This window comes from Delphinapterus leucas, chromosome 10, assembly GCF_059928025.1.
Source record: "Delphinapterus leucas isolate spDelLeu-1000000601 "Yukka" chromosome 10, BTC_Dleu_Yukka2, whole genome shotgun sequence".
In the NCBI taxonomy this organism is placed as follows: domain Eukaryota; kingdom Metazoa; phylum Chordata; class Mammalia; order Artiodactyla; family Monodontidae; genus Delphinapterus; species Delphinapterus leucas.
The window spans coordinates 34,121,506-34,147,313 of record NC_143138.1 but is presented as its reverse complement, the minus strand read 5'-3'; the positions used below and the strand labels follow the sequence as shown (position 1 = coordinate 34,147,313).

At 46.0% G+C, this 25,808-nt stretch overlaps 2 protein-coding genes across 2 annotated transcripts in view; one reads left to right on the top strand and one right to left on the bottom strand.

Moving 5' to 3' along the window:
• The window catches only part of LOC111178792 (adenylate cyclase type 10-like), a 118,059-nt gene that overhangs the window by 85,379 nt on the left and 6,872 nt on the right, over positions 1–25,808 (top strand). Inside the window, exon 37 of the mRNA XM_089918778.1 lies at positions 8,795–8,904. The gene's annotated coding sequence lies outside the window, so the exon portion shown is untranslated. The remainder of the gene's footprint in view (positions 1–8,794; positions 8,905–25,808) is intronic.
• Positions 161–24,530, bottom strand: TREM1 (triggering receptor expressed on myeloid cells 1). Its single transcript, XM_089919864.1, is given in 8 exon segments — positions 161–2,549; positions 5,257–5,381; positions 5,739–9,439; positions 10,399–14,805; positions 18,407–18,431; positions 18,433–18,617; positions 19,798–20,228; positions 24,394–24,530. Coding segments are annotated over 5 exon segments (885 nt in total). The 3' UTR covers positions 161–2,549; positions 5,257–5,381; positions 5,739–9,439; positions 10,399–14,698.

Here is a 25,808-nt window from a genome sequence, read left to right as displayed (position 1 = left end):
TAATCAAGATATAGAAGTGTTTCATTACCCGCCAAAGTTTCCTCGTGTCCTTTTTTAGTTCTCCCCTTGCTCCACCCTCAGTTCCTAGGAAACTGATCTGGTTTTTTTTTTCCCCTCTATAGTTTTGCCCTTTCCAGAATGTTATAAAAATGGACTGGTACAGTGTGTAGCATATATTTTTTATTGAAGTATAGTTGATTTAAAATGTTGTGTTAATTTCTGCTGTACAGCAAAGTGATTCAGTTATACATATATACATTTTTTATATTCTTTTCCATTATGGTTTATCACAGGATATTAAATATAGTTCCCTGTGCTATACAGTGAGACCTTGTTGTTTATCCATTCTATATATAATAGCTTACATCTGCTAATCCCCAACTCCCAATCCATCCCTCCCCCAACCTCCTCTCCCTTGGCAACCACAAGTCTGTTCTCTGTCTGTGAGTCTGTTTCTGTTTGGTTGATAAGTTCATTTGTGTCATATTTTAGATTCCACATATAAGTGATATATGGTATTTGTCTTTCTGACTTACTTCACTTAGTATGATAATCTCTAGTTCCATCCATGTTGCTGCAAATGGCATTATTTCATTCTTTTTTATGGCTGAGTAATATTCCATTGTATATATGTACCACACCTTCTTTATCCATTCATCTGTCAGTGGACATTTAGGTTGTTTCCATGTCCTGGCTATTGTAAATAGTGCTACTATGAACATAGGGGTGCATGTATCTTTTTGAATTATAGTTTTGTCCGGATATATGCCCAGGAGTGGGATTGCTGGATCATGTAGCAACTCTAGTTTTCTGAGGACCCTCCATACTGTTTTCCATAATGGCTGCACCAACTTACATTCCCACCAACAGTATAGGAGGGTTCCCTTTTCTCCAGCCAAGCATATTAAGTTGGCTTCTTTCACTTAGTATGAGGCATTTGAGATGTTGTGTGTTGAGTATATCAGTACTTTGTTTCTTTTTACTTCAAAGCAGGACCCCATTGTATGGATGTATCACAATTGTTTATACATATCCCTCCCAGGTCAGGGACAATCAGATTTGGTTTCCAGTTTGGGATTATTCCAAATAAGTCAGAAAGAGAAAAATAAATATCATATATTAACACATATATATGGAATCTAGAAAAATGGTACAGATGAACTGGTTTGCAAGGCAGAAGTACAGACACAGATGTAGAGAACAAATGTATGGACACCAAAGGGGGAAAGCAGGGGGGTGGGGGTGAGATGGATTTGGAGACTGGGATTGACACTAACATGTATAAAATAGATAACTAATAAGAACCTGCTGTGTAATAAATAAATAAATAATTTTTTTTAACTACTACAAATATTTATACACAGGTTTTTGTGTGAACATAGGTTTACATTTCACTTGGGTAAATACCTACGGTGAAATTGCTGCGTTGTATGGTAAGATTATGTTTAATTTTAAAGAAACTGACTGTTTTTCAAAGTGGCTGCCCGTTTTGCATTTGCATTGATGTTCCTGTTGCTCCCTATCCTTCCTAGCATTTTATTGTTGCCAGGTATTTTTTCTCCCATTCTAATAGTGTGCAGTAGTATTCATTGTGATTTTATTTTGCATTTCTCCAATAACTAACGATACTGAGTATATTTTATTGTATCTATTTGCCATCAACATATCTTCTTTGAGATGGGTCTCTTCAGATTTTTTTCATTTTTATTTGTTTGTTTTCTTCTTAATGAGTTTAAGGGCTCTTTAGTCTAATATGTCTTTTTTTAATAAATTTATTTATTTTATTTATTTATTTTTGGCTGCATTGGGTCTCCGTTGCTGCACGCAGGCTTTCTCTAGTTGTGGCGCGCAGGCTTCTCATTGCGGTGGCTTCTCTTGTAGAGCACGGGCTCTAGGCACACGGGCTTCAGCAGTTATGGCACACAGGCTCAGTAGTTGTGGCTCACAGGTTCTAGAGCGCAGGCTCAGTAGTTGCGGCACACAGGCTTAGTTGCTCTGTGGCATGTGGGATCTTCTCGGACCAGGGACCAAACCCATGTCCCCTGAATTGGCAGGCGAATTCTTAACCCCTGCACCACCAGGGGAGTCCCCACAAACATCGTATATCAGCCTTATTGAGATAAAGTTCACATAATATAAAATTGACCCATTTAAAGTATACACTTCAGTGTATCACAGTCCAGTTTTAGAACATTTCGTCACCCCAAAATGAAGCCCCATGCCCATTAGCAGTCACATCCTGCATTAGTTTCCTATTACTGTAAATGTGGTGGCTTAAGACAATAGAAATGTATCCTCTCACAGTTCTGGAGGCCAGAAGTCTGAAGTCAGTATCACTGATCCAGGATCAAGGTATTGGCAAGGCTGTGATCCCTTCAGAGACTCTAGGGAAGAATCTAGCCCTTGCTTCCTCCAGCTTCCAGTGGGTGCCAACATTCTTTGGCTTGTGACTGTATCACTCCAGTCTTCAAAGCCAGCATCTTCAAATCTCTCTGTTCCATCTCCGCATCACCTTCTCTTCTGTGTGTGTTCAGACCTCCCTCTGTCTCCTGTTATAAGGATACATGTGAATGCATTTAGTGCCAGCCACATAATCCAGGATAATCAAATAGAACTACCATATGACCCCGCAATCCCACTACTGGGCATATACCCTGAGAAAACCAAAATTCAAAAAGAGTCATGTACCAAAATGTTCATTGCAGCTCTATTTACAACAGCCCGGAGATGGAAACAACCTAAGTGCCCATCATCGGATGAATGGATAAAGAAGATGTGGCACATATATACAATGGAATATTACTCAGCCATAAAAAGAAACGAAATTGAGCTATTTGTAATGAGGTGGATAGACCTAGAGCCTGCCGTACAGAGTGAAGTAAGTCAGAAAGAAAAAGACAAATACCGTATGCTAACACATATATATGGAATTTAAGGGAAAAAAATGTCATGAAGAACCTAGGGGTAAGACAGGAATAAAGACGCAGACCTACTGGAGAACGGACTTGAGGATATGGGGAGGGGGAAGGGTGAGCTGTGACAGGGCGAGAGAGAGTCATGGACATATACACACTAACAAACGTAAGGTAGATAGCTAGTGGGAAGCAGCCGCATGGCACAGGGATATCGGCTCGGTGCTTTGTGACCGCCTGGAGGGGTGGGATAGGGAGGGTGGGAGGGAGGGAGACGCAAGAGGGAAGACATATGGGAACATATGTATATGTGTAACTGATTCACTTTGTTATAAAGCAGAAACTAACACACCATTGTAAAGCAATTATACCCCAATAAAGATGTTAAAAAAAAAAATCCTTAACTTACCACATCTGCAAAGCCCCTTGGTTTGCCATATGAGGTAACATTCACAGGTTCTGGGGATTAGGATGTGGATATCCTTGGGGAGGCCACTTTCCAGCTTATCACTCTCCCTTTTCCTGCCTCTCCCCACACTGCAGCCCCAGGTGACCACTACTTTCTATCTTTATAGATTTGCCTCTTCTGGACAATTCAAGAAAACAAAATCATACAGTATTGGTGCTTTGTGATCGGCCCCTTTAGGGTACTGTTTTTGAGATTTGGCCATGTTGTAGCAGTACTTTCTGCAACGTTATATCAGTACTTCACTCCTTTAAATAGCTGAATAATATTCCATTGTATGGATATACATTTTGTTTATCCACTCATCAGTCAATAGACATTTTATTTGTTGAAATTAACAATATGATCCTAAAATTTATACAGAGATGCAAAGGTTATGGAATAGCCAAAACAATCTTGAAAAAGAAAAACAGGTTGAAATACTTACATTACCTGATGTAAATATTTGCTACAGTAATCAAGACAGCGTGGTATTCGTGTAAGGACAAATAGATCAATAGAATAAAATAGAGGATCCAGAAATAGGCCCACATATACAGTAAATCAATGTTTGCTAAAGGTAATTAAATATGAAAAAAAGTCTTTTTAAAAAATTGATGCTTAAACAACTGGATCAAGGACAAAAGTGAACCTCAAGTCTTGCCTCATATAATATATGAAAATTAGTTTAAAATGGACCATAAATGTAAATGTAAAGACTAAAACGATAAAGCTTCTAGAATGGCATTGTAGAGGAAAGTAAGAGGCTGTTCCTCTTTTAAAAAATTTAAAAAAAGAAAAAAGCCTCACATTAGAGAGTATCTTCATGACTTTGGGCTAGTCAAATGTTTTCTAGATAGGACACAAAAAACACTAAGCACAAAATTTCAAATTTTGATTAGCTAGACTTAATGAGAAATTAAAATTTTGCCCATCAAACACCTATTTAAGGAAACAAAAAGGCAAGCTATGGATTGGGAGAAAGAACTTGAATCCAGCATATATAAATAACTTTGCTGTATACCTGAAACTAACACAACATTGTAAATCAACTATACTTCAAAAAAAATATGCTTTTGAAGCAAAAAGCTGGGCCCTCCCTGGGGTTCCAGAGGTTAAGACTCCATGCTTCCACTGCAGGGAGTGCAGGTTCAATCCCTGGTCGGGGAGCCAAGATTTCACATGCCACGTGGCGTGACCAAAAAATTTTTAAAAAGCCTCACTTGCTCCCTGTGGCCCAACTCCTCCCCATCTCCACAGCTCACACCTTCCACCCCAACACACTCCTTCACTGTTGCTGGGGGAGCCTGAGGATGCCCAAAATGAAACCGTGGTGAAGTAAGAGGCTGTTCCTCTTTTCTTTCACTTTGTGTTCTGCCTGTGAGTGGTCAGGGGGCCCTTGGTGGCCTGAGCTGGGTCCTGAGTTCCAGGCATGGGGGAGGTCAATGATGTGTTTCCACCCTGGGAGGTTTGTGGGGGGCAAAGTTTTAATTCAAGGAACTGTAAAGATGGTTCCTAGGAAATGATTGAATAAATAAATGAATGGGGGAGAACAGACAAATCTCCCATGCAGAAGAATTCCAAATAATTTATGTAGATACTCTGCCCTCAAGGATAGAAAGCATAACTCCCCACCCCCTAAGTGTGGGCCATCCATAGTGTCCAAAGAGGACAGCATGGAGAAGGGGGGAAGAGTAACTTTATGGTAGACGAGACTGACAGTCACCACCTCAGCCTGGTTATCAAGGTTAAGATCAAGAGTGATAATCACACTGATAGCATGAGCCCTTGATAAGATGTGATGAGAACATTTTACCCCTGCAGTCTTCCTCCCCCAAACCCCTAACCCCATGAGAAAAAACATCAAACAACTCTCAAATGAAAGACTTTATGAAATACCTGGCCAGTACTCCTCAAAACTGTCAACACCATCAAAAATAAGGAAATTTTAAGAAATGGTCACAGCCAAGAAGAATCTAAGGAGACATGCAGACTCAATGTGATGAGGTGTCCTAGGTGGAACCCTGGAACAGAAAAAGGACATTAGGTAAAAGCTAAGGAAATATGAATGAAGTACGAACTTTAGTCAATAATAATATATCATTATTGGTTCAGTAATTATGACAAATGTACCATATTAATGTAAGATATTAGCAATAAGGGAAACTGGGTGTGGGATATATGGGAACTCTGTAATATCCTCATTTTTCTGAACCCTAAAACTACTCTAAAATAAAAAATTTCACTTAAAAAGGGAGAGAGACTATTTGCACAAAATATTTATAAGTACTTGATAACTAACAAAGAAAACGTTTTTAAAACACTTAGTTTGATTAGGCTTAAAGAACACCGAGTAAGGTCATTTTAAGTGACTAGTTTACCTGAGGTGGGTTTGCTGCACTGCACGCCGGTCAGGCATACATTCCAGTGGGTGTTGAATTCACTGTTTTTCCCAGTTGGTTATAACCCAGCTCTCCCTGGGTGTGTTTGGTATTCACAGTGTCCTGTTCAGGTAATGTAATTATCTCAGCTCCCTAAAATGAGCAGAATTCTCCCTGCCCTGGTCCTGCTACGGAGCTGGGCCTCCAGGAGCCCCAGGGAGAAGGGTGACAACAGGAGAGAGGAGTTGGGAAGCTGGAGTTTCTGAGGAAAGTAATGAAGAGACCTGGAGGCCAAGTGGTCACTAGGCAGCCCAGAGAAGAGGGGACAAATTGGGGAGGGGTCTACAGCTACTTGTCCCTGAGTGTGTGTCTTGCTTACTGAGCTCACGAGAGTGCTCAGCTCCCCTGCATTAACTGGACTTCACTGCTCAGTTAGAGGCCTGGGTCTGCGTTAAGACCCCATTATCTGTGCCCACCCTGTCTCTAGCCCCCGGGGTGTCCAGTCTCCTTATGGTCCCACTCCATGCTGGTCGTGCCTCAGGCTGCTGGAGCTTGTCCCCCTCACCAGCCCCTGGAATGCCTCTGGGGGCTACTCCCCAACTAGCCTCACTTGTGTTGGGCCACAAGGGGGCCCTCTTGCAAGAAGCTGGTGCAGAGGACTCCAGCCTGCAGCCACCATCGGACCCTGCCCTGAGCACGTAGCGTCTGGCTGCCCTGGCCCTGATTCTGTGCTGTGTTCTGTCACCACCCTGTTGTGGACATTCTTCCATCCTCTCTAGACAGCCTGCGAGTCCCCCGAGGGCCAAGGGGGCTTAACTTAACCGCGTGAGCCCTGCTTTGCTCAACTCTGCATCGCTGTTCATGCATGTGCCTTGATCGCATGCAGAGGGGACCCCAGAGTGGGTCTCCAGCCTTTTTTCTTGTGGAGGCTGAGCTGAAGAGCAGGCCAGTGACTTGCCCACGTTTCACAGACTTCACAGAAAGATATCAAAGCCGAGCTGGGCATTTGGACCCTGTCCTCCAACACCCGGCCCCCCAGCGCTTTGCCCACTGCCGAGCAGCCCCCATGCACCCTGGCTTCCGGCAGTGTATCCCCCTCATCCATCCAAATGGGCCGCATTTGCACTTGCTTTGTGCGAGGGCAAGAAGGCTTTGGAGGAGACTTGGGGGGAATAGGACAAAAGGATTGAAGCACCAAAATAATATAAACCCTTCTCTGAGAAAGGAAAGTACAAAATCAGAAGTGTGATTCTCTAAGAGGAAAATCTGCTTTAGTTAAATGGAAACACTAAAGCAAACTATCCAGGTGTGAAAGTACAGTGTGCTATAAAAAGTTTTCATCTGTATTAGTAAGACACTAAATTTATAACAAGGAACTGAAAGCTTTGTTTGCCGGCCAGTTATGTTGAAACAGAAATACAGAAAGCAGTGCCGTCTGACACAATTTCCTGCAATAATGGAGCTGTTCTGTACCTGCCCATCCAGCACAGTAGCCGCTCGCCACGTGTGGTTGTTCAGCTCTGACATGAGGCAAGTGCAACTGAGGAGCTGAATTCTTATTTTTTGTTGAATTTTAATTAACTTAAATGCAAATAGGCACATGAGGTTAATGGCTAGAGTACTAGCACAGCTCTAAATGACGGAGGTGGACTTTAACAAGACCCTGCCACCATCCTAAGGGGCAGATTTCTTTGTTGTGTCCTGTTTGTGTCAAAACTGTAAAGCTAATAGAAGATAATGTGTGAGACTCTCTTCATACATTGTCTAAAAGACAATATTCAGAATATAATTGTGCTTCAGATTGGGAAGGACATCTTAAATAAGATCCCAAAGCATAAGTCATAAGGGGGAAATGGATGGATTTAATTACATTGTCCCATGCTGTTTCTCAAATATCCCCAGCACAACGTGTTAATAAGAGAAAGCTGAACTTATTCCTCACGGAGTTCAAGGAGAACTCAGCCTCAACAGAGCTCTGAGAGCGGCTTAGATAAATAAGGCAAGGTCCGAATGTACTGGGAAGTTTGGTTCAAGGCAAGTCTTTCAAAGATGGGGCTGGATTAAGATAGAGGAAGGATCACAATATAATAGCCCCAATTGGTAGAAACAGCAACCCCTACCCCCAAAGACCTGCACTTGGTTCCTAAAGTACTCGTTTCTGATTTTATGAAGTTCTGAAAACTCTCAATATACAGGATGCTAAAGTGGAACTATTTTTACTTTCGTGACTGCCGTGGAAGGTGAATTTTCCAAATGTCACTGCACAATGAGTGATCATGTCAGTATCCCAGGAATAGAATAAAGTAGATGGATGGGAAATAGGATTCATTTTTTAGAACACACTGAAGTTTCCAAGAAAAGTACCATAAAGTTTGGAATTTGTTCTCTGGGTCTGTATCTTTTTATGGCTTGAGGGTGATATATAGCATATAATAATATCCAAAATATTATTTTTGGTGAATAGGAACTTGCTGTTATAACTCTATAATAGATAAAAGAATGTATTTGCCATAACACAACAAAGAGTGGGTGTTTGTTTTCCACTCAATTTGTCTTTCACTGACAGCAAGAAAGAAAATCTTTAAAATTTGAACTATTTTCATCTCAGTTTTCGCTGAGATTGTTTGGGCAGATGCTGTGGAATTAAATTCCGTTCCCACCTCCTTCTCGTGGGGCTCTTTATTATGAAAGGTCTGCACAATCATTTCTCAGGTTTTCTGGCAGCTAGGGCTCCAGAGATAATTTAGGCTTTACCCATCAAAGGCATTTGTATGAAACAAATTTGGAACTGAGTTAAGTAGGGAAAAAGGCATCCACTTTGGTGGGATAGAGTGTGGCTGACATGGGGTGGGTCTGGAGAAACTATGCCAGTAGCTTCCTGATTTGCAAAGTTTGCTGATTCTTCAGAGTGCTGACTGTGGGAAGAGCAGTGGCCCCTTAATCTCCCCCCACTGTAGTGTGGCTTTGACAGTCATTCCCAGAAGCTCAGAGTAGGATCTGATTCTGTAAACCATTTAATATTCTATTTTAAAAGGATCCCTTTCTACTTAACATAGGTACATTGGATTTTGTTGTCTGCAGCTGAACCTTGACTAATGCAAGTCCCAAGGAAATAGATGCCCCATTCCAGAGTGAGCTGGGAGACCAGCGCAACACACGCAAAAAGGTATCTAAACCTTACCCACATCAAGGATATAAAGTTGTGGGGATTTTGAAGACTAGGAGAGGATTCTTGGAGACAGTTTTGGTGTCCTGTGACCCTGGGCGCAGAAGGGAGTGGACACCTGCCCCTTACCACAAGCTTAGGGAGAGGGGCTTCAGGGTCACAACTTGGAGAGCTTGTTAAGCGTCCCCTGGAGTTTGGGAGACACAGCAGACTGGAGTCTGACTCAAACCTGAGAACTACAATGGGCAGAGACTGCCAATGACTAGCTGTCCCCACGGTAGAGTGAAGAGAAGATGGCTGTATGGGGATCCACCAGGGCTCCATGAGTTTGCTGGGGTGAATGAAATGGTTACGTCCCATGGACCGGATGTGGGCTGCACATATGTGAAACCACCAGCGTAGGTTTCATAGATCTGGTCCAAAAAGGCTGCCTGAAGTTGGAGAGACCTCAGTGGAGGAAGGAAGCTAGAGGTTGACAGATGTAGGGGAGGAAAAATCATTTTCCCTCTACCCTCTGAGTTCTCAGCTGAGATCCCTGTAATAAAAGAAGATTAATAAGAGAAAAGCAAACAAGCTTTTAAACGTGTATACCTCATGTATATGTGGGAAATACCCAGGGTAAAATGAGGAGCTCCCCAAGGTAGTTTAGAACTCTGGCTTAAATACCATATTCAGATACAGACAAAAGGAAAGCACGGGGAGTCTACCTGAACAGGTCCGCTGGCACTAATCTCTTTCTCCTCTCAACCCTCAATACCACTGATCACCCTACACCTGGGTACATCATCGTCATCCACTATACCTTTTACTAGGCACCTACTGTGCTATAAATCCTGAGCCAGTAGTTTACATCAGTCTGCTTTTAAACTCTCAGGACACCCCCTGAAGTAGGTACCATTTACAAATGAATATTTCTGAGTAGGTACTCTTTACAAATGACGAAAATGAAGTTCAAAGAGGAGAGAGGACTTCCTAAGGTCACATAGGTAGAAAATGGCAGAGATAGGATTTGAACCCAGCTCTGTCTGCCCTTACCTTCTTTCCACATCCCCTCTCTGTGGCTTGCTAGAGTGACTTCCACCGTAGTTTGGCCTTCATGTTGCTGCTTGACTCTTTTGTCGTCATTTGCCTTTTCCTCTATTAATGCCCCTATGCCTTAGCGCCTGATTCCTTTAGGGGGAGACTGCCTTACACTTCTTGACGTCTCCCAGGATATCAGCACAGCGAGGAGAGATTGTTTGTTTGACTTCACATAATTTTCTCAACCTCAAGATGCTCTAGAAGAACCTCCACCTTCTATTTCATCATCCAATCCCTGATGGGACGGGGTCAACCAGCACAGTCCGCATTCATGACCTTCCTTTCTTGCTTTCCTGTCTCTAACATGTACATACCCTGATCTCATTCCAGTCCCTCCTTAAGAAATGAGAGAAAACCCCTCTTAGTAGGTACCTCCCCTTGGCCATCTACATCCCTCTCCCTGCCTCTCCTTACCTGAGACCTAGAGCAGCAGCGGTAGCCACGGCCACCCCCAGAGCCCTTCCCCTCACTCCATCCTGCTCCCTGGACCCACTGTGTGCCAGTCGCTTCAGTGCCTTTTCCATTTACTGGAGGATGTTGCCCCACTTGGGTGTTTCCCATCTTCCCTGAGAGGCTTGGTTGTCAGTTTGCAGTTGAGAAACCCTGAGGAAAATGTGATGAGAGGGGGCAGCTCAGGAAAATGCAGAAGAAGAAGCAGAAAAGAGAGATCACTGCCCTTGTGACATCTTCCTTCCTGCTTTCATTTTGTCACAGCCCAATTGGGCAACACTCAGTAGCTCCCCATTCTCCACCGGAGCAAGTCTAGACCCACCCATCTGATGTCCCACCTCTGCTCCACTCACTTCCTCAGGCCACCAAGACATTCTCATCATTGACCACTGACCGCTACATTCCACAACCCCTCCCACCATTATCCCTGCCTGCCTGACACTGTGCATCCAGATTTGACTTGCCTTTTGAGGCCCGAGTCAAGCCTTCCTGATGACCCACCATCTTTCATGTTATGCCACACCACAATTCTCAAGGATGGGCATGTGGCTGAATCACCTGGGGAGCTTAGCAAACATACATGTGCCTGAGCTCCACCCCGGACATACTGATTTGGTAAGTCTGGAGAGGGCCCAGGAGCCTGCGCTTTAACAAGCAGGCCAGGTGATTCTGAAGTAAGTGGTTCAAACAGAGGATACCTGTGAGAGCTGTGTGTGAGTCAGGTGGGCCCCAAAGCATTCCTCAGGTGCTCTCCCTATGTCTGAGGTGTGTGCTTCCCTGAGCTCCTAGTCTAGGCATGAGCTTGGAGACCACAATTATAACAGCACTAGGAGTGACCTCCATGGATTGAAGTTCTGCTGTGTGCCAGGTGCTTTATGCAGGTTATCTCGTTTAATTCTGTGAGCTTTGGGATTGTGTAATGAATACTTGTCATCTTTTGGCTCTCCAGCACCCAACAGCTTTCCCGTTTGGGGGCTATGCCCCAGTGTGTGGGTCTCATGAGGCCCCCTTCCCTTGAGCATGGAGGCAGATGTTTCTTCTGCCCCTTCTCCCTGGCACCTATGGTACAGACATGTGACTTGACCTAAGTATGGGCAAATGCATGATTCTGCCCAGGATTCTGGATCCTAGGGGTGCGATACAAGATGCAGGGCCAGTTGTAAGTGACTTACTCAGAGGCAATTGAAGCACTGAGAGTCCAGGAATAGTATGGTGGCAAGTACTTGGTGGCTTCACGTGTACAGGGGCAGTGACAACGGCAACACCACTGGACTGTCTCAAGTTATAACTCGGTTTCTGCCATTTTCTAAAACGGGTCCTTCAGCCTTCTCGACTCTGTGAGCTACCAATATCTTTCTAAATTCCTCTGCTAGCCACGACTGGATTCAGTTGGTAGCATCAAGAATCATGACTCGTATTGGTTATTATGCCCTTTTTTTTTTTTTTGGCGGTACACAGGCCTCTCACTGCTGTGGCCTCTCCCGTTGTGGAGCACAGGCTCCGGACGCGCAGGCTCAGCGGCCATGGCTCACGGGCCCAGCCGCTCCGCGGCACGTGGGATCTTCCCGGACAGGGGCACGAACCCATGTCCCCTGCATCGGCAGGCGGACTCTCAACCACCGCGCCACCAGGGAAGCCCTGGTTATTATGCCCTTTGAGGCAGTGAGGAATATCTTCAGGCTGAGGCCTAGCAAGATTAACTGAGTTACTCAAGATCAGACATACGTCAAGGATGTGACAGAGCTGAGATTCAAACCTGGGTCCTGTTTAATGCCAAGGCCTGTGTAATTAACCACATAACACTGTTGTGTAGGTCAAGGTCCCAGCAAGAAAGAGGTGGCTCACTGAAACAGGTGACTGAGAAGTGTTTAATGAAAGTGTGGGTAGAATTCGGGGAAACCACTAAGGTAGGCTGCAGTACCCTGGGGCTGGAGCAGTGGTGAGTGACTACTTGCCGTGGCCTAAAATCAAGGGACCGGAGCAGTTGCCCAAACTTGAAGATAACAGCTGTTTGATGCAAGGCTTGAAGGGGCCTTGAGGGCCCCTCGTGCCTCTCCACGGAGAAGGAACCCAGAGGATAAAAACTCTGACCTCATTCTCTTTCCATCCCCTGCCCTTCTTTCTTGCTGCCTACTGGCCACACCCAACCAGAAGCTGGTGGGAAAGGGAGCCTGGTCAGTTCCCAGGAACAGACCAGGGAGGAAAAGGATGGAGAGTTGGCCTGATGGTGCAAGTGGGAGAGCGTCCAGTACAACCATTTGCCTTCCAATTTAGTGTGTGTAATTCCTCAGGCGAGTTTAATATATTGAACTGAAGTATTATTTCATCTATAATTAAATTAATCACACAAGCACACCAAATCATGCAGTTGGTTAACTCAGGATGAATATATAAGTGTGTCGTGGTGTTTGGAAAGGAGCACGATGACTCCTTAGAACCCTATCTCCCAAACAAGCTTGAGAACCACCAAGAGACAGCCCGTGCTATGATTCAGTGGGTGTCTGGCGGGAGGGGGGGGGCAGGCATCTGCATTTTAAACAAATGCTCCAGGAGTATCCGATGCGGGTGGCCTAAGGACTGCAGTTTGAGAGAGACTGCCCTAAAGTGCTCTGCCTCTCCTAGAGAGCGTTTAACGGTGGTTCCTCCCTTGCCCTAGCCTTTTTTGTCAACTTCGCAAACAGAGGAAACATTGAAACTGCTGAAATGCAGGTCCCAAACAAGCCACCTGAGAAAGCAAACACTGCATGCCATGCTCTTACAGCCTCCGTGTGGCTGGGTTCTCTTGGCCAGGAAAATATCAATAGATGTGCTGAGCAGAATAGCTTCTGGATCCAGTGCCTCTCAGAAGACTCTCACCACGGCACCAGGATGACATGAATTCCCTTCATCACCTTCTAATGGACTCAGCTGGATGATCAGAGATAATCTGCATGGGGTCAGTGCCATCCTCTTGGAGGGTTCAGGCCCCAGGTTGGTGAGGAAGTCCTCATATGATGGCAGTGGGGCCAGGGAGGGGAAGACTGTACCTTAGCTCACAGGAGTAGGGGAAGGGCAACCTGATGGTAAGAATGTGTTTTCCTAACACGAGGTGGATTGTGGGTGATAGAGTGTGTTTTTTCTTGGGGAATTTAGGATGACATTGGCCTTGGCCGTTCCTGAATGGGAATGGAAGGACCTATCATCTCTTCCCCACTAATGAGACCCCTTCCCCTTTAGAGTCAGAAGAGGTAGAAAATCAGAAACTAGTGATTTAAATCTGTTGGTGGCCCTGGATGCCTATTTTATGGAAGAGCTTGGGAGTGAAAGGGGAGTTAAAGGAACAGAGAGAGAGGAGGGGGAAAGTGCACATGGGGGACAGCCTTCAGGAGCCTAACTGGTGAGAGCCGGTCACCCACCATCCCTGCCCCTCGTGTGGTACAAGGAAGAAGCATTTAGATAGAGCAGGCTCCCGGTTATTCCATTCTATATGGCTTTTAGGTGCGTGGTCTTCAGTAAAGGAGCTCTAGTTTTTGTTCCTGCCAGTAAGAGGAGATTTACTTCTCACGTGGTCTCCTTCCAGCCACGTACTTCTCTGCCTTCACGGGGCTGTTCTGAGGGTCCAGTGGCAAAATGCATCCCTGATGACGCACGCAGTAGTCAAATGATGATATCCTCTTTTCCGTCCAATGCCCTGGGTCCGAGCTCATCCTCCCAAATATGGAATCCTCACCGTGGATCTCACCTTCTCTTCGTTCCGTGCTTTTCAACAGTCTTTTCTGGGAGTGTTGAAAGGGCCATAAATTACGGGGAGAAACGTAAACATCTGATTGTAGAGGAGAGGACGGCCCTGGCAGTCGGGCGAGCAGGATGCTCTCTAGTGGGAATTCTGTCCAATTCAGGCCAAAATGTTGTGGTCCAGGGCAACTACCAGGGCAGAGTGAGCAGCTGTGCCCCCTGTGTCTCACGACCCCCATAAGACATTGACAGTGAAAAGCACTGGACAGTGTATTTAATGCACACCCTGAGCTGCTGGTGGAATGGCACATTTGGGGCAGTAGCTTCTCTTGTGAGGGGGCAAAGCACACACCCAAGGTTATCAGTGAAGTGAGGGGAGTTAGCAGGGCCAAGAAGGTGGAATCCTGAGCCTTAGAAAGTACCTGTGCTACAGCTTCAATTCATGTCATTGACCCCCTACCCCATCCCCTGCCCCTCACACTCCTCTTTGGACACAACTGCCAGATGGACGTGGATGGAGGTCAGAGTTCATTCTCATGGGTTCCAGCGCCTAGGATGCAAATGACCTCTGCGTGACAGCAAACAGAGCAATGAAGACCAGGCTCTTACTCAGGAGCCCACGTGCCACGGGAATGACAATGCTGGTCCCAGGGGCCCCGGGGAAGAGAGGAGATTCAGTGCTGCTGTTGGCACGCATGCTCTTGCACACTTGAGCATTTGCAAAAGTCCTTCACACCCCTTAGTTCATCTGCTCTCATCCTTCCTTTCCCCATACTAACTGGGATTGTCCTGTGCATTTAGCTTGTTCCATTGCTTAAAACTACCGATTAGAAATATACTTAGTAGAGAGCATAGGGTCCATGTCCAGAGAGGCATCAGGGAGAAAGGGCAGGCTGACGAGGCTCCTTCCTGCTGTGATGCAGCAGAGAGAGCGAGGGCTCCCAGAGCAAGGAAACCTGGTTTCCATTCTCAGCATCAGGAACTACTTCCTGGGAGAGTCACCTCACCTCTTTGGCCTCAGTTTCCTCATCTATAAACTGAGAAAAATCCCATCATGAATTTTTATAGACTTTAGCAACATGATTCTAAAAGTCCTGGGTAAACGTCAGTAGGTACCATAAGAAAGAGATGCAAATGAGTGAGGAAACTTGGCCTATCTAGACTCAGCAGATGTGGAAATAGGTTCGAGCACAATTAATCTATAGAGACACAGGGTCCAAAAGAGAAATCGGCAGCAGGGCAACAAATAGAAGCAGATATAGATCTAAGGGTATCTAAGAATTTAGCATCTAAGGAAATCGGTAGCCCAGTAAGTAAGCAAGAATTGTCTAGTAAATAGTCTTGTGGGATCTGGATAACAAGATGAAGAAAAAGGCATTTGTTCTATAATTTATACCATAAAGTAAAGTAACACCCCCCCTCCATGGATTAAGATTAAAATAAGAGGAAAAAATAGAGAAGTAACCAGGAAATAGAATCAAGCACAATTAAGGAATAAAAGCAATTCAAAATATCAACACAAAATAATTCAAAAATCAACACATTTGCCTACGCAAAACTTAAAACTGAATGTGCAAACCAGCAAAGGGAGAAATGACAGAATGGCGATAGAAAGCACCAAAGGTCCTTTTGTGCTAAAATCCGCCCCCAGCCTGCGGCACTGCCTTGCATCTCCGGGAACTAGATGTCTGAGGCAGCCCAGCCAAGTTCAGCCGCTGGCAGCGCTGGCTGGGGACTGGGGCACGGCCTGGAAGGCAGCGCCTCTCTGGACCCTCAAGCTTGCAGCTGTGCCCTCTGCGTTGCCAGCCTGTGCCCGGTTCCAGCCCTGCTGCCTGAAGGTCCCATCCCCACTAACTCCATCCTCTCCAAGTCTCTCCTGCCGGTGCCCTACCTTATCCCCTCCCAGCCCTTGAACATTTTCTTGCACGGAGCTCCTAGAACGTGTCCACTCTCGAGGGCCAGAACTGCATCCCTTTCTGAGGTTGCACGCAGGTGGCCAGACACCCGCACTCCATCCCACCCCATCCCACCTCTACCCCAGCCACAGTGCCTGGGAATTCCTGTGCCGCTGGGATGGCCCCTCACTGAGTTCTGGGAGTACAAACACTCCAGCTCCCCAGCCCCCCACATACAGACAACTCCCGTGGTCCCCAGAACCCCCTGCAGGACTGAACAAAGGTTCTTCCTGTGTGACTTGCCTTGGTTATGACACCGTTTGCTAGGTTTCCTTCCCTCCCCGGTCCCACCTCCCGAATGGCTTTACCTGAGATCACTTCCTAAACCATTTGCACAGAATTTCCCCATGGCCTGCCTCAGCAGAACCCTCCTAAGACAGGGAGACAGTGGCTTCCTCAGGGGCACCACACCCTCCATCCCCTGATTGGTGTCTCAGCTCTTCCACCACCTGGACAAACGGCTCCCTCCACTAAATTCTCTCTTTTTCAAACAGCTCAGTGGCTTCTGCTTCCCTGACTGGAATATGACTCATAGAATGGTTCCTGTTAATTAACAGATAAATAGATGAAGGAGATGCAGCCTTTAGTAGGAATGTGGGCGAAGGTTTGCGCTCTCAATTTACATGCTGGAAAATTAGTGAAAAAAGAAAAACATTGACTCTCACTAGATCATTTATTTTCAAGATTTAATGAGCACCTTCTAGGTAGCAGGCACTTAGGCACAACATAAGGAGGAAAGGGTGCTGCCTTTACGCTATGGAGCTCAGAGTCCACAGTAATAGAGAGATTAAAGCAGGTCCCAGCTCACATCTATTTTGACAGGTATATTTTTTAAATACCAAATCCCTGTAGACAAGCCTGCAGTGATGCTGCTTCCCTTATGCATTAGGGATCCCACTGCAAATTGTTTCCAATCTTTGGAAAACCATTTGGCAATATGTATACAGAACAATATAAATGTTCAAATTCTCTTAAGGGAATTTCTTTTGAATAAACAATTTAAAAGAAGAAAAAGAGGGGACTTCCCTGGTGGTCCAGTGGGTAAGACTCCGAGCTCCCAATGCAGGGGACCCGGATTCGATCCCTGGTCAGGGAACTAGATCCTGCATGCTTGCCGCAACAAAGAGTTTGCATACTGCAGCTGAGAAGTCCTCATGCCGCAACTAAAGATCCCACGTGCTGCAACTAAAGATCCCACATGTCACAACGAAGACACGGTGCAGCCAAAATAAATAAATAAATATTTTTAAAAAGACATCTGCAAATATATGTTCATCTCAGAGTTATCAATGCTACAAAAAATGAAAATAATCTCAATGTCTAAAATAATCTAATGTCTAAGGCAAATGATTATATATGGCTTTCTATTGATAAAAAAGTATGCTGAAATTCTAATTACAAAGACTAGGTAGCAACATTGGAGAAGAGTTTTAGCACAGAAAAATAATGAAAATGTGTATAATTAGAATTATTGCTATGTTAAAATATGTATAAGCATGAATAAAAACTAGAAGACGGAGAAAAAAAGACATGATAGATTAGTGGGAATATGGAAGAATATTTCTTTCTCTGTTCATTCAATATTTAATGATAAATATGTTCTAACATAAATCAACATTTAGTAATAAGCTGTATGGAGGGGTGTGCATGCAAAGGTAGTGATTCTTAGCTTTGCCTGCACATTAAAAATGTCTCCTGAAGATCTCAGAAAAAATACTAAGACCAGCCCCACCTCCAGAAATTCTAATTCTGTTGGTCTGCAGTAGGTCACATGCATCAGTATTGAAAAAAAATAAAAGCCAAAGCTAACAGTCCAGGAAATATTAACATGTCGCAGCTGCTCAGAGCTGTTTGGCTAGATCGTCACTTCCAGCTCTGGTTTTTCGAGCTCCACCCCACCCTACTGCAGAGACAAGGAAACTGAAGCCAGAGAGGGCTCCTGACTGGCCCAGAGTTACACTTTCACTCGGTCTGACTGACATTAGAAGACAGGATCTCTTTTTCCACTACACCATCAGGGTTTGGCTGAGCCACTGGAATTCAGCAAAGATGCCATTTTCCTCTCTTACTCCTCTGGTGTGCAAGAAGCAAAACAGAGGGGAACCATGGGGAGAGTGGCAGCCTCACCATTGCCTCCTCACTCCAGCCCGACCTCCTTCCTCCCCTGGGAAGGTCCACCCAACTGAGGTGACTCAAGTCCACCCTTGCCTTGCACCCTTCCCATCCCTGACTCTCAGCACGTGGACTGGGAATCGAAGGGCTTGGTGTCCAAACCAGGGACCCAGAGACCTGGAAACCATACCTGGTGACATCTGTCACATTTGTGGGGGGTGACTTTGAGGCCAGGAGAGGAGACGCTGGTAGCTGACATGGGGAGGGGTTGGGTCACAGTCCTGGGGCTGGGATGGAGCTTGCTTCAGTACTTGGTGGTGATAGGAGGAAGGGTGGGAATCTGAGCAAAGTTCTGGGTAGGATTCTCACCTGAGGCAGGGGTACCCGAAGGATCTGTAAGAAGGCACATTGGGTGGCTGGACAAATGGATGGATGAGTGGTAGGGTAAATGGAACTCAGAAGGGAAATGAACATGGCCATTCATGAAGCAAGGTTTCCTTTTGCTAAAATTAAAGAAATAGTGTGGCATCTGTCTGGGTCAGAGACAATGAAAAGGAAAGAAGGAAGAGAGGGAGAGGAGAGAGGGAAGAAGGGAAGAAGAGTGGGAAAGACAGAGGGAGGGGGATAGGGAACAAGGAAGGAATTTCCAAGCTATTCATGTCCTTAGAAATGCACTTGCCTACTATTCTTCACCAATCCACATGCTCCCACCTTCTTCAAGAATAATTCCCTGATTACTTTATACCATTCTCTCTGCCTTGCACTCACCTGTACCTGTGGCATATTGCTTTACAAGTTATCTTTATTAATATATTGCATATGTATCTTGTCTTCCTTCGGCTTAGAATTCCACAGGTGCTAGGAATTTGAACCTGCCTCCCTCTAATCTGCTTTCCTTAATTCATCCAATCAACATCTACGGAGGCCCTACTGTGTGCCAGGCACTTCATTAGTTGCTAGGGATATAGAGCCGAACAAGGCTCAGGTCTTGCCCTCAAGGTTCTCAGATATGAATAGGGGAGACAGATAAGGAAAGTGGCCACTACTTAACCCAGTGAAATAGTGCTGTCTATCAAAGAGATCAGAAATGCAGAATCTAGGTCCCACCCAAGACCTATTGCATCGGGGTCTGCATTTGAAATAAGATCCCCAGGAGATTCATGCCCACAGTAAGGTCTGGGGAGAACTGCTTTGGAAGCACACAGGAGGGCCCTCAGATGCATCCTTAGGAGGGGGAGGGGACTCACAGAGGCTTCCCAAGGAATTGACTACTACATGAAGACCTGAAGAATGAGACTAAATTGTCCCAAGTCCACCGCTCACCTTTCACCCACTTCCTACAACAGCATAGCACGTTAGGCTCTACTCCCCAAAAGGAATCCCATACAAAGAAGCCCCTTCTTAGTATTGGACTAAATGTCTCTCAAGGACCTCAAATGAGAGACAAGGAGCTTCTGGGGGAGCACAGGCTTCTAGAAATCCTGAGCCACAGCCCCGTTCGTGCTACCACCACTGCTCCACCCCCACCCGTCCTGGCTCTCCCCACCCTCAACCCCCCACCCCCAGGTTACTCACTCTTGGTCCACCAGGTGGACAGGGTAGTACAGGATGATGGGGTCCTTGGGAGGCTGGTAGATCACACATCGGTACAGTCCTGTGTCCTCCACTGGAAGGTTGGTCATTCGGACGCGCAGCATGCTCTCACTGGGGACGTCTTTTAGGAAGTACCTCCCCACCTGGACTTGACTAAACTCCCCCGAGACTCTCTCTGTGATTGCCAGCATCTGGACCTCCCCTTTATCTTTCAGACTCTGCCAAGCCTTCCGGCTGTTGGAATCCGTGTCGTGGGTGATGGGACAGTCCACTTTCAAGGTCCGCTCCTCTGCTAGAGTACACTTTTCCTCGGGTAGTTCAGCGGCAGTTTGGATTTCTGTAAGCAGAGAATTAGAGCTAGGCTCTGTGAGGAATAGCTTTTCTCTCTTTGGAAAAAAGAAAGAGGAGCCACCTCTTTTACTTGTTCAATCACCCAATTTTCAGACAAGATCCTCAAGGTGTCCGGAGAAGATGCAACTTTCCCTGCAAGTTAGCACTAGACCCCAGATCTTATCACTGTGAGTAGTTTTATGGAGTTTTTTTTTTTTTTTTTTTTACTACAAGAGCTAGACTGCATATGGTTTGTGCAAATCAACTTTTATAAATGATTGTTTTTGAGAGGAAGAAATTGCTTGAATAAAGACAGAGCTTGGGTTGCATGCTAAGACCATGAGTAACAGGGGCATGATGGGAGGGAAGGATATAGAGAAGGACGTGCAGGGTGCAGAGTGGATGTGAAGACATGCTACTAGCAGAGAGCGATTCCACTGAACAGCTAGAGGAACTTCATCTAAGTCAGGGGAGAGAGATCAGTTCAAGAGACTATTGGACAAACAGTGAGGAAGCCATCTCAAGGACATGGTGGACATTGATGTCTGGCTGTGTGGTTCTCCCCTCTCCCTTCCTTGGGTAGCAGAGCACCTCTTTCTCAGGGTGCTCATCTTTCTCATCCTATGTAGCTTTACTGATGGGGCTGACCCTATTCTCCAGGATGGACACCCAGACACAGGTTTAGCCAATCAAAGACGTTCATCATCCTGGCCATGCTGATTGGCCTAGAAATGGGCACATGACTGAGGCTGGGCCAGTCAGAATCCTCCCTGAGACTGCTGCCGCTATTGAGAAGAAAGCTCTTTCTGGCTGTGTTGATTGGTCAGTGGGATGTGAAACTTCAATTGCTACGTTTCCACTGTGAGGAAATAGTCTGCCTGAGAACGAGGCCAAGCAGAGGCAAAGAAAGAAAGGGAAAAAAAGAGAGAGAAAGACAGAGAGAGACCTGCCAACATTATCTGAGGCAGGAACTCAGCTGTGCTCCAAACCAGCGCCCCTCATACTTCCCAGTTGCCTGAGCCAAGAAATCCCCCCTCCTATTTTTACTTTAGTTGGGTTTATGTTGCTTGCATCCAAAAGAGTTCTAAATATTATGGGATGTCAAGGAGTCACAGCAGTGGTCCTCTACTGGGGACAATTTTCCCCCTGCGGACATTGGGCAATGCTTGGAGACATTTTCTGTAGTTATAACTGGGAGCAGGGGGGTGCTAATGGCATCGAATGGGTAGAGGCCAGGGATGCTGGTAAACATCCTCCAATGCACAGGACGGCCGCCATGACAAAAATTTATCCCACCCAAAATGTCAGTAGTGCCGAGGCTGAGAACCCTTGGATTACAGGGACAAAAGTTTTGATCACACTCTTGGATGTTGAACCTAGAATTGGAATGACTTTCTGGTCTGGTCCAATGGAGCCTTGCTGATGGGAGGACCAAGTAGAATGGCAGTAAGAAGATCCAGGTCTGTGTTTTCAGCAGGACACAGCAGGGCTCTATAACTTTACTGAGAGACTACAGTATATCCACCCAGGCCTGGGATACCTCCCTCCATGGAATACCAAATAATGGGCTAGACAGTAATGCTGGGTCAAACTACCTACCACTACCAAGGTCAGGCTACCACTACCTACAACTACTGCTGCTATTATTAACCTGAATATTTGTGTCCCCCCAAAATCCATATGTTGAAATCCTAACCTCCAAGGTGATGGTATTAGGAGGTGGGGGGTCTCTGGGAGATGATTAGGTCATGAGGGTTCTGCCCTCAGGAATGGGATTAGTGCCTTTTTTTTTTTTTGACTGCTCATGAATTTTATTTTTCTATACAACAGGTTCTTATTAGTTATCCATTTTATACATATTAGTGTATACATGTCAATCCCAATCTCCCAATTCATCACACCACCACCACCACCCCCTGCTGCTTTCCCCCCTTGATGTCCATACGTTTGTTCTCTACATCTGTGTCTCAGTTTCTGCCCTGCAAACCGGTTCATCTGTACCATCTTTCTAGGTTCCACGTATATGCGTTAATATACGATATTTGTTTTTCTCTTTCTGACTTACTTCACTCTGTATGACAGTCTCTAGATTCATCCACGTCTCTACAAATGACCCAATTTCGTTTCTTTTTATGGCTGAGTAATATTCCATTGTATATATGTGCCATATCTTCTTTATCCATTCATCTGTCAATGGACATTTAGGTTGGTTCCATGTCCTGGCTGGTAAATAGTGCTGCAATGAACATTGTGGTACATGTCTCTTTTTGAATTATGGTTTTCTCAGGGTATATGCCCAGTAGTGAGATTGCTGGGTCATATGGTACTTCTATTTTTAGTTTTTTAAGGAACCTCCATACTGTTCTCCATAGTGGCTGTATCAATTTACATTCCCACCAACAGTGCAGGAGGGGTTCCCTCTTCGCCACACCCTTTCCAGCCTTTATTTTTTCTAGATATTTTGATAATGGCCATTCTGACCAGCATGAGGTGATACCTCATTGTAGTTTTGATTTGCATTTCTCTAGTAATTAGTGATGTTGAGCATCTTTTCATGTGCCTTTTGGCCATCTGTATGTCTTCCTTGGTGAAATGTCTATTTAGGTCTTCTGCCCATTTTTTAACTGGACTGTTTGTTTTTTTGATATTGAGCTCCATGGGCTGTTTGTATATTTTGGAAATAATCCTTTGTCTGTTGTTTCATTTGCAAATATTTTCTCACATTCTGAGGGTTGTCTTTTTGTCTTGTTTGTAGTTATCTTTGCTTTGCAAAAGCTTTTAAGTTTCATTAGGTCTCATTTGTTTTTGTTTTTTTGGTTTTTTTTTTGTTTTTTTTGTTTTTTTGCGGTACGCGGGCCTCTCACTGTTGTGGCCTCTCCCGTTGCGGAGCACAGGCTCTGGACGCGCAGGCTCAGTGGCCATGGCTCACGGGCCCAGCCGCTCTGCAGCATGTGGGATCTTCCCGGACCGGGGCACAAACCCGTGTCCCCTGCATCGGCAGGTGGACTCCCAACCACTGCGCCACCAGGGAAGCCCCTCATTTGTTTATTTTTGAGCAGGGGAAGGAGGGGGGAATTCAGGATGTGAAGTTCATTCACTCCCTGTTCCATGCCTTCTCCTCCATCAGACCCTTTTCCTGGCCCAGGTCCCTTTTCATTCCTTGAAGTCTCTCCTTCCCACTGGAGTCTGTCATATTCCTCAGCAACAGGGTTGTCCCAGATAAAATATGGAGAGTTCTGAGCCATTTCCTGGGGCCTGGAGCTGGTGACTAACCTGGAACAATGACCTGGAACCACTCCTTTACCCCGGTTTTTGTTCTTATACTCACCTTCCTGGGAAGAGAACTGGTATTTCCCAACTATCTGACCCTGCACTGCCCACACCACCCAGGAGCCTAGGAAACAAGCCCTCAGCTCAGGCTAACTAATGATTTCATCTGTCTTTACATCACAGGTTTATTTACATCATAGGTGGTAGGAGTGCATAGTTGAGTAATTTGAGTTCAGATTGTTAGGAAAATCTACATTTTCCATTTCGAGAGGTTATGCAGGAGCTATGAAGATAAAAAGAGAGAGAAGATGGAATTTGAATTTTATGAAAATAAGGTAGTAAAAAAAGGGACCTTAGGAGAAAGAGTTAAAAACAAACTTTCAACTTAGAGTTTCCAAAGCCTGGTCACCTGAGTATCTAACTCTGGAATTCCCAAACTTATCTTCACCTTAGAATCACCTGGGCGGTGTGGGAAGATGCCAACGCCCACACCAGACACAGACCAATGAAATGATCCCAGTGAGGTGGGACCAGGCATCGGTGTTTTTTGTTTTTGTTTTCTTTTTGTTCTGTTTTGTTTTTTGTTTTTTTAAACATCTTTATTGGAGTATAATTGCTTTACAATGGTGTGTTAGTTTCTGCTTTATAACAAAGTGAATCAGGTATACATATACATATGTTCCCATATCTCTTCCCTCTTGCGTCTCCCTCCCTCCCATCCTCCCTATCCCACCCCTCTAGGTGGTCACAAAGCACCGAGCTGATCTCCCTGTGCTATTCGGCTGCTTCCCACTAGCTATCTATTTTACCACTGATCTAATCTGATTTCCACAAAATCCTTGTGAAGCGGTTGTCACTATCCCCTTTCACGGTGAGGAAACTGAGGCACGGGGAGTCTCGTTGATTCTCTTAAGGTTTCCCAGTGAATTAGTGGCATCACCAGAGCCCAGGCCTCCGAGCTCAGAGCTCCTTCTGATGCCGGTACCTCCCCGGGCCGGACAGGGAGCTCAGCCAGGGCTGGTCTGCAGCAGAGCAGGGGAGCGCCAGGGAGCCTGGGGTGCGCTTGGCGTGATGGACGGGCTGCCCCGCCCCCTGCTGGCCAAAGCGCGCTACGACAGCCATCGTGTGTGTGTGTGTGTGTGTGTGTGTGTGTGTGTGTGTGTGTGTGAACAGCGCCGCAGCTTCCCACCGATCCCTCCTTTCCCTCCTCCCAGCAGGGTCCCAAGATCACCTTCTCCCCACACCCTACTCCCTGTGGCCCTCTGTCCTTCCGACTTGCTCTTTGCTGTGTGACAAGGGGTCCTCCCTTCGCCACAGACTGTGAGCGCTTGGAAGGTGGAGTCACCATTTCTCTGAGCTGTGGTCTCCCCACCGGTGTCAATGGGGTGAGCATCCTTCATGCAGAGCCGAGGTCTCAGAGCCCCCATGGGTGCAGACTCTGCTGAATATCTGGGCCTTTGTTGGAAGCTCAGAGTGATCTCTGCGAATGGAAGCTGCAGAGAGAGAATGCCCCACATCAGTCTCTGTCCCCAATCCTGAGGTCCATCTCCTCTTCACAGGTGCAGCTCCCCCAGGAGGAGCTGGGGGCAGGTGGCTCTGTGGGAACTGGGCTCTGGGAGGTGCCTGGGAAATGGGGCACTCAGGGTCACTGCCAAGAGTGGCATAGTCTGTGGCCCTGTTAGAGGAAACAGCCCAGGATGGCCCCCATACCCACTCTGTTGGCTTAGGGAGTACCTGTAACTTCTTCCTCCAACCCCAAGATTCAGGACACGAGAGGAATCTGGGAGAAGCTGAGGCCACAGCAGTCCCAGGAGGGCTGAGGAAAGGCAGCTCCACCTGCCGCTCCTCCCTCTTAGTAAGGCTGCAGGGACAGAGGGGACTCAATTTCCCTGTCTGTAAAATAGGAATATTACACTTTCTCTCCCATCAAGTCCGTGAGGTCCATAGCTCTGGCTAGACTTCCAGTGGCCTTCCCTTAGATGTTTTTTTTCTGGAGTCTTCCTGCCTGGGGCCCTCTGCTCTGGTCCCCCACAGAGGAGTGGGCTCAGGACCAGATCTTCTCAATACCTCTCCACCCACAAACACACACACACACACACACACGATCAGTCTGAGTCAGGGCTCTTTCCACTCCTCCATGCTCCTTCTAAAGCTCACCATTAATTCTGTGACCTCCAGAGACCAGGTACAGGAGGTACAGCCCACACTGCAGGGAGGGAGTCCAGTTGGGTGACTCTTGCTGTCAACCAGGTGGAAGGAGATAAGACCTGGGCAATGCAGCAAGGATTCCAGAAACTGGGAAGACCGGAAAAAGGATTCTAGAAACTGAAAAAGTTTTCCTTAAGGAAACTGAGTATTTGAAAGCAGTTTTGAAGTTCGACACAAATTGGGACAGAACTG